This window comes from Aedes aegypti, chromosome 3 (genome assembly GCF_002204515.2).
Source record: "Aedes aegypti strain LVP_AGWG chromosome 3, AaegL5.0 Primary Assembly, whole genome shotgun sequence".
NCBI lineage: Eukaryota > Metazoa > Arthropoda > Insecta > Diptera > Culicidae > Aedes > Aedes aegypti.
Window position 1 is genome coordinate 263408347 of NC_035109.1, and position 12995 is coordinate 263421341.

A 12995-nucleotide genomic window follows, 5' to 3' on the forward strand; every position below is an offset into this window, starting at 1 on the left:
ATACTAATATATGGAGGACCAATCTGGTCAAAAGGCTTAGAACTGGCAGAAACTTGATAGCGGTTGGAAAGCACACCCATCGGGCTCATCATCAAGGAAGATGTTCAATGCTTCAACCAAAGAGGTACCAGAGGAGTCCGCGACACGTGTAAAGAGGAAACGCTCAGAAGTTGGCAGCAGGAATGGGATAACTCCACTAAGGGTAGATGGACCCATCGGCTAATACCAAATGGGTTAGATTGGTATGGAAGAAACCATGGGGAAGTGGGGGTTGTTATAGGCATGTCTTATGTCTTGCGTTCCCTAATTGTGCTGGTGTGGAGGAAACAGCGGATCATGTCGTGTTTGATTGCCTCCGCAGCATTGTTGTGAGAGATCGCATGCTCGCTACATGCGGAGGGGACACGTCCCCCGATGCCGAGTGCTTGAATGCAGTAACTACGGCTGTCACTCACATTATGTTAGAATTGCAGCGCCTATGACGCGCTGACCAAGAGTTGGCAGCAGAGGATTAGCCCTGCCGAGGCTGGTCCCTTGTAACATTGTTTAAGTCGGCTAGGAGAAGCGGTTACTAGGCTACTTCTGCTACATATGTTGTGATATATACACTGGCCCCTCCCCGAAGAAATACCGTAAAGTGGTTCCTGGGAGATAAGGGTCTGAGGTCAAGGGTCATGTCGATGCACTGTACACCACTTGAGCAATTCAAAAAGAATTGCTTAAGTACAGTTCATGGGCTGGTTTTAGCGGGTCGTCGTTGGTGCGTCATCCCCGCATTTCCTGAGTTACCTTCTCAGGTCATCTGTTTGCAGATTTCCCACTTGTACAAAAAACACATGGAACTGACTTGCGATTCACGGCAGCATATTATTCTAAACACATTTGTTCAACGCTAGAATCACATCACATAATAACGTTTATTAATTGGTTTGCTAGAATCATATTGTTATACACTTCCTATCTATACTAGATATATATTTACAATAAACTGTTCAGAAGCGACCTGGATGGAGCAGCCTTTCAGATTTCGTCAGAGTTACACAGTAATACTATACAGATACTTAGGGTCTAAATGACATGCATTGGAATTTTTGTAACACCGGACAAATAATCCTTTCTTTTGTTTACCATTGTAACAAACATTAGATTGTTTCGCAAAATAAATGGGATCGTTTTTTCGAAATCTTATAATGTGCGTACTTACCAATTCCTTGCCAATTCGGGTTACTAGATACTGGATTCCGTTGGGAATTTTCATGATATTACCTCTAACAGACATTATCTCCTGCAAGAAAAAGAAAAAAAAAATAAAGTCTCGAGTTTAATTAATTTTTTAGATTACTATTTATTGTTAATACATTCAAAAATGCATTTGAATATTCTTTTAACTGAGAATAAGGCATACAGATAAATATATTTATGATAATATGAAATATCAGGAATACGTTGTAAGCAAATCTATATTGCATCTCTCATGCTCGCTCGATCATACACGGTAAAATAAAGTGAACAAATTATAATTATCAATATCAAACAATTGTGACAAAATCCTATCTCAAATGCAATCATTTGTCTTGTTCGTTATATGTATTTATCGTTTCATTTTTCTACTGCGTTACCTAATTCAACATCGTTCGTATGTGTGTATACTACTATCGAATCTGATTGCATTTAGCCTGCACGAAGTCAATGCTTACCGAAGGTACACTTGCAGCTGCATCGCTGACTGCAGCAGAATTTTGATACCCGGCATGAAATTGGCGATCTGGGCAAAATCGGGCCCAGATACCATTTGTGTGTGCAGGCCAATGCCATTGGCATAATCTCCGGCTTGGACCAGCTGCACCAGCTGTCCGAGCGAGGTTAGCGTATTCTGCGATAACTGTGGGAGTAGATTTCGAATTAGCTTAGGCCTCAAAGAACTTCGTAAGAGTCACTTACCCGACGTTCACGTAGCATATCATATAAAGACTCTAATCTCTTCGAGACTTCCTCAAGTTTCCGTTTGGTTTGCTATACAGTAAAGGAAAGATCAATCACTTCTTTGTTTTTCCTTAATATGTTTAAATAACTTACCGGATTAGCAGCAGCTGCGATGCAACTCTTTTTCAACTCTTCGAATACTGTCTGTAGGTAGATATACTCTTCCGGAAGTGGTGGCTTTTGCTTAGGGGGCTCTGGTGCCGCAGGTGGTTGAGGAGTAGGCTGCTGTCGAAAGTTAGCATTGAAATTGGCTCCCGGCTGTTGTTGCTGCAGCTGTTGTTGTTGTTGCTGGTATGGCAAGTTTTGTTGGAAGTTTTGGTAATTTAGGGCCCCCGTTGTGGTCTGTTGAGGCGGTTGAGTGCTGGCCATTGCGGGATTAAAGATAGCCGGCTGCTGCGGTGGCATGCCTGGCGTGGCGGCGGTTGGTAAGTACTGACCCGGCATGTAGTTACTGTTGGGATCGGGGTAGCCGTTTTGAGTTTGTGTTGGGAAACCACCTGGCAATGGAGCTGTGATAGGAGCTACTGGAGTAACTTCAGGTTTTGGCTGAAATAAAAAAAAATGCGTGTATAGAATGATTAATATGATAAAATAAGTTGATTAGTTTATAAAGAAAAAGAAAAAAGATAATAAACAAATTTATTGTAAGTTATAAAATCACGCGAAAGGTAAAACACATGAAATTCGAGCTGATAACATATTTGCTGAGTTCAAAACATAAAGAATGAACAAACTCACCAACTTTCTTTCTTAAAGACAATTAAACAGCGAAAGCAGCGAAATAGTTGCTATTAGATGTTCTAATTAAGCAGCTTAGTTATATGACTAACCTCATGTATTTCAGAACGATATAGTTTAGTACGGTAAAACTAGTTTCGGTTTTCAAATTCGGTTACGGTAAAGCAAACCTACTGAAATATAAGAAAAAACCGAATGATGTAATGTACCGTAAGGACGCCATTCACCGCTCATTTAAAAGCATTTTAACATGTTAAATTCGGTCAAAAATCATTCGAAATCAGATATTTTTCGAAACTTTTTGCGCTAGACGCAAGATAAAACATTTGTTTTTGTAGGAAAAAAGATAAAATGTGAAAAATGTATAATGGTACCGAATGACATGTATGTACAACATGCAGTACTAGTTGGACATAATTTACTTTTTTTAGCTGGTTGTTATCTTTGTACTATATTACGACAACATATTATACCGTGGCAGCTAAGAAGCATTTTCCGATCTGCTATAATAAAATCATTGTCAAACTCATGTTAACCGCCTTAAACAGCCTAAGTTTTTGGTAAAATGTGGTGAGAGCCAGAGACCAAACTACTTTAGTTGGCAGTTGGAACAAGAATGAAAAAATGTATTTCTACTTTCTATGTACAGTTTATCATAGCCTACTATGAATACTAATTGTCGCATTACTTCCGACACTCCTCCTCGACAATATAGTTCAATACTCCTAACTTATCCCTTAATGTCTTCAATCGTAGATGCTGCAGCGGTTTCGTCAGTATATCAGCCAACATGAACTCGGTAGCAGTGTTGTTCAGACTCATTTCCCCGAAAATAACATTTTCCGAGCTACGAAGCCACGAACTACTACAACCATGCTCTATCCTCCTAAGATAGAAGAGCAGATGGTTAAGCTTGAGTACTGCACATAAAATCAATCAATTTTGATCCCAGAGCGCCACAATTCAAGTTTCGGTGAAATGAAATGAGTGAGTGAGTGAGTGCAAATCATTTCACCGAAACTTGAATTGCGGCCCACCGAGATCGAAACTGTCGGATCCCATGTGCAACACCCAAGCTCAACCACCTCCCCCTCCATCTCAGGAATACAACGCACAGTTATAACAGTTCATGGCTTCACAATTCGAATTTCGGGGAAATGAGTCTGATCAACACTGCTCGGTAGGACAATACTTCAGAATGATTTGCTGCTGCTCTTGAAGATCACGAACAAAGAAGTATTTCGTGGCTATATGCTTTGAACTCTTCTCTATCTTGCCGTTTTCGACCAGACGAATACAGCTTTGGTTGTCTTCGAATGTGGTAACTGGCGAAGAAACGTTGACACCTAGATCGATCATCAGCTTCTTGAGCCAGCTGAGCTCTTGGCACGCCTCGGTTAAGGCAACGAGCTCCGCCTCCGTTGATGACAGCGCCACACAAGTTTGTTTACTTGCTGCCCAACTGACGACGCCACCTCCCAGTCGTATTAGGAAACCGGAATTGGACTTCCTATCGCGATGGTTGCCAGCCCAATCGGCATCTGCATACATCTCGAGCCCGTCAGCTGTGGATCCTAGAATCAATTTGTGATTACTAGTCGATTTCAAGTACCTGAGCACTCTCTTGGCCTCGTGCCAGTCCAGTTGTGTCGGGCAGCTTGATTTTTGAGCCAGAATGGAAACGCTCACAGCTATGTCAGGCCGAGTATTAACTGCTACATACAGCAGACCGCCGATGAGACTCAGGTATTGAGTGTTGTTCGGCAAACGTAGTTCATGCTCCTCCTCCTTCTGCTGCAGGTAGCCAGGATCCAAGGGTATTTTCGAAGGCTTGGCGTTTTCTAGACCGAACCGTTCTGCGAGCTTCAGGATGTACCGTTCTTGATTAAGCTGGAATCCGTTACCATCCCTCTCGATTTCGATTCCTAGGAAATGTTTAACATCTCCTAGTGCTGTCACGTTGAAATGTTGCCTTAACGCCTGGTGAATAGCCTTGAACTCCTCCTCTGTCCTGCAAACGACTAACATGTCGTCGACATAGAGTAGAACGTACGTGTAACTGTTTCCTTTCCTCCGCACGTACAGACAGGGATCTGCCGATGATGGGTTGAATCCCATTTGCCGCAAAACTGCATCGATGCTCTGATTCCACACACGTGCGGATTGCTTGAGCCCGTATATGCTTCGCTTCAGTAAGCATACTGTGTTCGGCCCTCCCATGGAGTATCCTTCCGGTTGCCTCATGTAGATGGTTTCATCCAACTTCCCATGAAGGTATGCGGTTTTGACGTCCATGTGCTTCACAAACATCTGACGACGGCTTGCCACCGTGAGTAGCGTCCTGAGGGTCACCTGCTTAGCAACTGGTGCGAAGACCTCGTCGAAGTCCACGCCGTATTTCTGGTTGAACCCTTGTGCAACCAGTCTTGCTTTGTGCCGCACGATGTTTCCTCTTTCGTCCTCCTTCGTTTTGAAGATCCACTTGCAGCCGATCGCTTTTCGGCCCGGAGGTAGCTCGACCAGCTCCCACGTGTTGTTCTCGATCTGAGCTCGATATTCATCGTCCATTGCTTGCTTCCACAGTTTCGCTTCAGGTCTCCTCAATGCTTCGGACGGAGTACGTGGATCACCATCGGTTGATGGTTGACGCCTGTCTGCTAGTCCTTGTTGACGGTCACTAGCTACGGGTCTAGGAAGGTCGATGGCGCTTCCTGCGTCCACGTAGACATCAGACTCGGGTTGGTTGTCTGAAAATCGATCGGAAGAGAGTCCTCTACTCGGAAAGAAAAAATCTTTTAACTTGCCTGGCAGGTAGCGCTCCCGTCCGCTGCGCCTCAACGCCTGTGACTCGGGCGGATTTGAACATGATCGCGGAGGGAGCGCAGAGTTTGTCACGTCACGAATTGGATCTAGAAATTCTTCATCTTCAGAGCTTGATTGATGTTCTTCCACAGGCACTATTCCATCTTCGACGTCGATTGCTTCTGTTCGTACCGGTTCGGGATCCTCATGTACCGGAAACGGATCGCCCAGGTCTAGTCGTACGACTTTTCGCTCCGGGGCTGCAACCTGCATGCTGTTGGAAGACGATGATTTCTCTCCTGCTTCACTCACGAAGGTAACATCTCGACTCTTGATGATTTTCTTCGATTTTGGATCCCACAGACGATATGCTTTTGTATCCTCGTCAAATCCAGTGAGAATACATTCGAATGCCTTCGCATCCCATTTTTTGCGCTTCGGCTTCGGAACGTGTGCCATTACCTTCGAACCGAAAACACGAACGTGCGCCAGATTTGGTTTCCAACCGCTCCAAACTTCCTCTGGTGTCGCCGAGTGTCCTTTGGTAGGAGACCTATTTATGAGGTAGGGGAAAGTGGGGCAGTTTGGCCACCTTAAGAAAATAATGTCGTACGACGTACGTGATAATGAATTACATTGTTTTTTTCAATGAAATAAATGATTTACAATGTAAGAGCTCATTTATGGTTAACTAGTATCGAATAAAGTTTCAAATGAGTTATATATTACACCTATAAAAAATATAGATTTTCTTGCATGTTCAGGTGCTGACGGGGTAATATGAGCACCCTGTCGGGGTAATATGGGCAGTTTTTATTTTTATTTTTTTATGCGATTTTCTTATACATTTTTATGATAAAATTAAAACATCGTTTACAAATAGATCAAATCCTTTTATTTAAGTAACCTTTTAGGATTTAAAGGTAAAGCAATTCATACGTTTGAATGAAAAAAAAAGTAAGAGGTTGTTTCCGAGATACAACCGCCAAGTTGACGTTGGATAACGTTAGCTTCTTCTATTTCCTGGCTTGATACCGTCACGAACTTATGAAAGGTTTCTACGGATAAAAATCCAATATTTTATTTTTACTGTTTGTTGCATTTCATTCTGATCTATTATGGACATTGTGTGTTATTATTTGGTTGGTTCGGTTAACACTTCAACACCGACAGAATCGGTCGATGGAAGAAGAAGCATGAGCGGTAACCCTTGCTTCCCAAACAAATAGTTCGGTCGAACGATAGGTCCACGCATGATCCACTAAGATTAGTTGCTTTAGTGGGTTCCGAAGCCAGTTTGAGGTTGAGGTACTTCTCCATGAAGTCCGCGAGCTCCATGTTCTCCTCTTTACTCAAATCGATGTTAAAGTTGCTAGTCACGATGATTGGCATGATCTCTTTTTGATACTCGAAGAAGTTCCGCACCATGAAGAACTTATTCTGCTTCGTCGTGGTATCCGGGGAAAAGTAGAGCCAAATCTGCGATTCTAGAGCTCGGAGGTCATGGTCCTGCTGGCGTCGTCCTGCGAGTGGCCTAACTGAACGGTTTGTTTGAGGATACCATACATCAGGAAATTCCTTAGTAAATTGCATACATTTAGGCGTTTTCTGCGTTATTCTTGAAATTTAAACATTCATTGTTTCTATAAATATTGTATTGTTAAGAATTTGGCAAGCATATTCGGATTCAGGGAGCTCAAATTTATTATGTAAAGTTGTTTTGAAAACTAACAATAATGGCATTGACAAGTGATCTATATCACCCCGAAATGAGATCTCCCGATTTTTTGTTTTAGACATAGTATTTAGCACTAAAATTACATTTGTTAGAAAATTACACATGTTTTCCTGCATTCAGTAACTTGGTATTGTCAACATTATAGAAATCAGACAAGAAAAACCGTGAAAAGTGATCAATTTCACCCGAAATTACGGTATCAGTAAATTCCTTAGAAAATTGCCTAAATTTAAGCGTTTTCATCGCAATTCTTGAAATTATCTTCATAATATGATATTATTATATTGCATTATTAAGAATTTAGCAAGCATTTTCGGATTCAGGGAGCTCATATTTATTATATAGATTCGTTTAAAAATATAACAATAATCGCATTGACAAGTGATCTATTTTACCGTAATCCGGGGTAACATTGATCATTTTTTATAGTTTTTCTTAAATTTTTCATTTCACAATACAAATGTTACAAGTTTCATTTTTCTAAAACAAGTACTGGCACCCACCGCTCCGAGCTATGTACTTTATTTTGTTTTTCGAAAGATTTAAACATGTTTAAATAAATGTTTTAAGTGATTTTTTTATTCAGCTGATATGGGGTAACATTGATCACCCAAGTAAACAACGTTCGCTAATATTGGAAATGTCGTTACTTACTAAAATCAGGGCCCCTGAAGCCGAATATGAAGACCAAACTCTTACAAGTCATTTACTTTTTGAGTTATTTCAAAATGAAAAACATCTTGAACCGCGTAATACGCCTAAAAGTAGGCAATTTCCTAAGGAAATTCTACATTCGTAATAGTATTTAGTTAATGTTGCCTAAATGAATAAACTTATGAAGGATTTGACAACGGAATCGTTTTCGGCGATGCCATTTTTAGCAACACCCGCATTTTCCTTGATCACATCGTCTGCAGAACTCATGTGAGACATGAATTTTCGGTAGTGTCAGTGAAAATGATAGAAATCATTGTTTCAAAAAGTTGACAAATTTGCGCATGAACTAAACGCAATTTTGGCAAAAACCTTAATTATCATTAGCTTATGAATATACGAAAGAGAGGCACCATTCATGGTACGAAGATGCTTCATCAATAAATCTTTATTTGAACGTTTAACAAGATGAGTCATCCTGATCAATGTTACCCCGCTGATCAATGTTACCCCGGATTACGATACCCTGAAATGGGATTCCCCGATTTTTCATTTAAAGGATGATTTCCAGCACTAAAAACACATTTGTTAGTAAATTTTGGCACATGAGCCAAAGAGGCTGACCGTCGTACTTGTTTTCCTGCATTCAGTTGTTTGACATTTTCAACATTATTGAAAACAGACAAGAAAAACCATGGAAAATGATCAATTTCACCCGAAATTAGGGTACAAAGACGTCAAAACCTTATAACAGCAAGAAAAATGTGCTTTTCTATGGAAAATAAGACATGCCTCGATATTTACCCATTTTTCAATAGTTTAGTCATGAAAATCAATAGTTTTCATTATTGGAATAGATTCGTAGAAACATTTCCAATCGATTGGTGTAAAAATCTTTAAAATCTATGCGGGCATTAGTAAGTTATTAACAGTCAAAATCTAACCACTTTTCGTGACGCGAGCGATTTTTCGTTTTTCGAAATTGTACCCCAGTATGTTGCCGTAAGACGTTATCTAACGTCAAAAAACAACATTTTCGCTCTCGCATAGAACGAATAGCGAATTCAAAGCACTCACTTACGGCAAGTCATACAGGACTCTGCGCAAAGTTTGTGAAACCAAATGTGGCATTTGCTACACTTTTCCCAATCACGTCCATTTCCTGACGAACTGAAGCAGATACCGCAAGTTTCACATAGCACATCTTGTACAATCCGGTTTTCTTTTTGTTCAGTGTTGTTTGTGTTCAGTTCTTTAGATTTTTCCTTCTTCCTACCACTCTTTCGTTCCTTCAATGCCATTTTGGGAAATGGACGAATTGCTGTTGGTCCTACGGAAAATGACTTGCTCAGCTGTGTCGAACGCTTTGTTGGAATCCCCGTAATTTTCTTGGTAGTCATGTCAACGTCTTCGAATCCTAGAAATGGCATCTTCGTCGTCGGAATGGACGTCACACTGGGAACCTTCAACAGTGTTTGGGAGTGTTTTCGTTAGATCAATTGTTGCGAGGCCATCATTAACACCCTGAAACTGTTGTCGGTTTTTATCCTCCGTAGTGGTCTCATTACTCGAAGATCCACCGTTCGATGTCAACGGTATATCCGACACATCAGCTGGTGCGAAGTCATCGTCCGTAAACACTGCTCTGTTGAAAGGTGCGATGCCGGTTTTGTTGAATCCGTTCACTGCAACAGAAGCTGATGTTGAGCGAAGGTAAGCTTTTCCAAACAGTGCACTAATTTCATTCAGTGTGATGACCTTGCCTGGATTCATTTTTAAATACTTCTCAATTACTTGAGACAAATTAGTTTTAAGAGGTCCCATGAAGCTGACGTCAAGTGGTTGAAGCCTGTGGCTACAGTGGGGAGGCATGGAAACCACCGTTACATGTGAACGCTTGGCTTTATCCAGGAACTCCAAGTTCTTTGTGTGGGATGCATGTCCATCCAGTAGCAGCAACACTGGACTTTCTGCTGTAGGTCTTGTATGGGCCAAAAAGTGATCAAACCACGCAGAAAAATCGTCAATGGTCATCCAGCCCGTAGTATTACAGCTGAATAGTGTTTCCGGTGGTGCTCCCTTTTTCAATCGGCCCGTCAGTCGTACTCTAGGAAAAATAAGCATCGGTGGTATGAAGTGTCCTGCTGCAGACATGCATATGCAAGCCGTAGATAGGACTCCTCTATCTGCCGAAGCAATACATCCAACCTGACGCTTTCCTTTTAGGGAGATAACTTTGGACGTTTTTGTTTGAACCTGGAAGTTTACAAAATATCATTTATAAATGTTTTATAAGGTTAAGGTGTCAATAGAAACTTACGGTTAGAATCGACGTTTCGTCAACGTTATATATCCTGCTCGGAGGGAACCTAGTGTTGTCGAAAATGTCTTCCAAAATATCGAAGAATCCATTGACGGCAACCTTGTTGAACCCTTGTGCTCTAGCAACAGACGTTGGTTCCGGGGATCGTAAAGCCAATTGAGGATGTCGTTTGCGAAATCCGCAAGCCCAATCGTATCCTGCAAGCTGTGTTTTGCGACTGAACCGATGCTTAATGTGATTCTTCTCGGCCAATTGATACGCAACGCTCCTCAAATCTCGAAGAGAGAGGCCATACAGGCGTTTGTCCATGTCCAGTAAGTACTGCATTAGGTCCTCTTCTTGCTGTCGGGAAAATACTGTGCCGGTTGGCATTGTATTTTCACGCACATCGTGTTCCGGACACCGCAAGTATCGATTCAATGTTTGGCGAGGTACACCGTACTCAATAGCGGCTCTATTTTTCGAGAATCCTTGCTGATTAACTGCGTTTACCGCTGCACGAAGATTCGTTAACGACCACTGTTTCTTTTTACCGACACTTTTGTAGCACCGAACCATTATTTCTACTTAATTTTCGCGAAAAACTTCCAAAAATATAGAGCCACGTTTGCTTGTACGAATGTAAATAAACTGAACATTATAGGTTATGGTGCAGTTTGTCATGGCGATGACACCCCACAAAATGCTGCTCATTCTACCCCGACGTAACAGATAATTTTAATTTGTGGTATTTCATGTAAAAATAAATATTTCTGAATGACTGAATATACTGAAACATTCAAAAAATGTTCAGCATCATCATAGTACATAGCAAAATACAAATAAACTAAAACATAATGAATAAATTCTTATTTATGATGCCTCATTTCATATAAAAAAATGCCTTTTTATGCGACGCATTTTTAAACACTAAATTATTTGTTTTCTAAATTATTTTGTTTATCGGTTATTGTTGAAATTGAGTTATAAGGGAAAGAATTAAATAGTATTGGCTTTGAATTATATTGTTTTTCTAGTTATCAGTACAAACAAACCATTGGCCATTTCACCCCATTGGCGAAGTTACCCCGACGCCCCCTAGACTGCTGTCGCTGTAGCTTCTGCCCAAAACACTTTCGGGAGATTCGCTTCGAAAAGCATACATCGCGCTCGTTCGACGATGGTTCTGTTGACTCGCTCCGCCAGACCATTCTGCTCAGGAGTGTAGTCCGCCGTTGTTTGATGACGGATTCCCAAACGCTTCAAATGGTCCTCCAGTTTCCGATTCGTGAATTCTTTACCGTTATCGGTGCGTATCGTCTTCAATTTCTTCCCAGAGTGTCGCTCAGCCATGCAACGGAAATTTTCAAAAGCTTCATATACATTCTGCGCGGATTTCTCTTCCAGGAAATATACGAAGATTCGACGGAACTTGTCATCTGTGAAGGTCAAGTAGTAGCGGCTGCCACCCAACGATTGGACCTCCATCGGCCCGCAGATATCCGAATGGACCACCTCCAGTACATCCGACGCTCGTGAACCGCATTTGCTAAATGGTAAACGTGTCTGCTTACCCATAGAACAAACCTTGCACTTGTCGTTGCTCCTGGGCGGCTCTGCATATTCAATTCCAGCAACCAAGCCACGTTTCATCCGATGTAAGCTGTCGTAGTTGATGTGACCAAGTCTCTCGTGCCACAGAGCTGCAGATTCATTCGATGCACATGCCAGTGCTCTTGAAGACTGCACCAGGTCCAACTTGAACAGGTCACGCTTCCTACTACCAGTCGCAATTAACTCACCGCTCGGATTGATGACTTGGACGCCATCCTTGTTGAATGTAACCGTGTGTCCTCGTTGCACTATTTGGCTCACCGAAAGCAAATTCGATGACAAATCGGGAATCACTTGCACCTCATCCACCGTAATCGCAGGGTCGTTCGGGCAGCATGCGGGTTTCAATTTCATGCTTCCTTTGGCAATAATCTTCATCGCGCCGCGGTTTGCGGCAATAACCTTGCCGCCGCACTTGCAAAACTCCTCCAGATGCTGCGCTGACTTCGTAAAATGATTGGATGCTCCCGAGTCGAAATACCAATCGTTATCGTCCTCTTCAACCGCTGACATCACCGTGCACCAGGCATTTCCGTCGCTTTTCTTCGGCTCTCTTGTCGAGCACTCTCTTGCAATGTGGCCGAATTTGTGACAGCGCCTGCATTTCGGACCTTTGCTTGATGATGGATTCGGTTTTTCACTTTGCTTGATTGGTTTCCGGCCATGCTTGTTGCTAGCGAATGCGGCCCCGACGTTGGCACTCTAATCTCCTGCAGCAGTTTTGTCTTGATGACGTCACCGGTAATCGCTGCTCCGGAGTTTTCAAGAGCCATGATCATCGGCCGATATTCTTCAGGTAAACCAGCCAGCAAAAGTGTTCCTATCCACTCGTCGGTGATCTCGAAGCCAATTCCACGCAGTTGGTGTGCGGTTGCTATGATGTTGTTAACAAACGTCTCCATGGAGTTGCTGGTTGCCAAGGAGGTTGTGATGAGTTTTCTCAACAGGCCGACTTTCCGGGTCAATCCAGAGTCCTCGAACGCTGCTTCCAACTTCGACCACGTGTCCCGTGCTGATTTGGCTTCCCTCACATGCACGTAGTTAACCGGATCGAGCAAAAGGATGATTTTCGCTCGCGCTCTCCGGTCCTTCAATGCGTCTGCCATCGTCTGCCAGGGTCCCGTCTGCGTTCGGCGTTGGCTTCACGACTTCCCATAAATCTTC

General features: G+C 42.3%; 2 protein-coding genes across 5 annotated transcripts in view; both read right to left on the reverse strand.

Moving 5' to 3' along the window:
• Positions 1 to 885: 885 nt before the first annotated feature.
• LOC5571126 (protein transport protein Sec31A) overlaps positions 886 to 12995 on the reverse strand; it is a 54124-nt gene continuing 42014 nt past the window's right edge. For 3 of the 4 annotated variants that reach the window (XM_021853576.1, XM_021853575.1, XM_021853577.1), the window contains 4 exons: positions 2077 to 2529; positions 1942 to 2013; positions 1698 to 1882; positions 886 to 1285 (listed from right to left, as the gene is read on the reverse strand). In XM_021853576.1, the coding sequence (XP_021709268.1) occupies positions 1279 to 1285; positions 1698 to 1882; positions 1942 to 2013; positions 2077 to 2529 (717 nt within the window). In that variant the 3' untranslated portion in view covers positions 886 to 1278. Of the gene's footprint in view, positions 1286 to 1377; positions 1883 to 1941; positions 2014 to 2076; positions 2530 to 12995 lie in introns of those variants that run through there. The other variant, XM_021853578.1, reaches the window with a different exon arrangement.
• On the reverse strand, positions 8883 to 11384 carry LOC110679272. Its single transcript, XM_021853579.1, has 2 exons — positions 10236 to 11384; positions 8883 to 10171 (listed from the first exon to the last, which is right to left on the reverse strand). Exons 1-2 carry the CDS (start codon positions 10794 to 10796, stop codon positions 9317 to 9319), a joined length of 1416 nt encoding a protein of 471 aa, XP_021709271.1. The 5' UTR covers positions 10797 to 11384; the 3' UTR covers positions 8883 to 9316.

Coding starts and splice junctions, on each gene's coding strand:
- LOC110679272 (XM_021853579.1), bottom strand. CDS start 10,796: ATGGTTCGGTGCTACAAAAGTGTCGGTAAAAAGAAACAGTGGTCGTTA. Junction 10,172..10,235: donor ACGAAACGTCGATTCTAACC/GTAAGTTTCTAT, acceptor GTAAACTTCCAG/GTTCAAACAAAAACGTCCAA.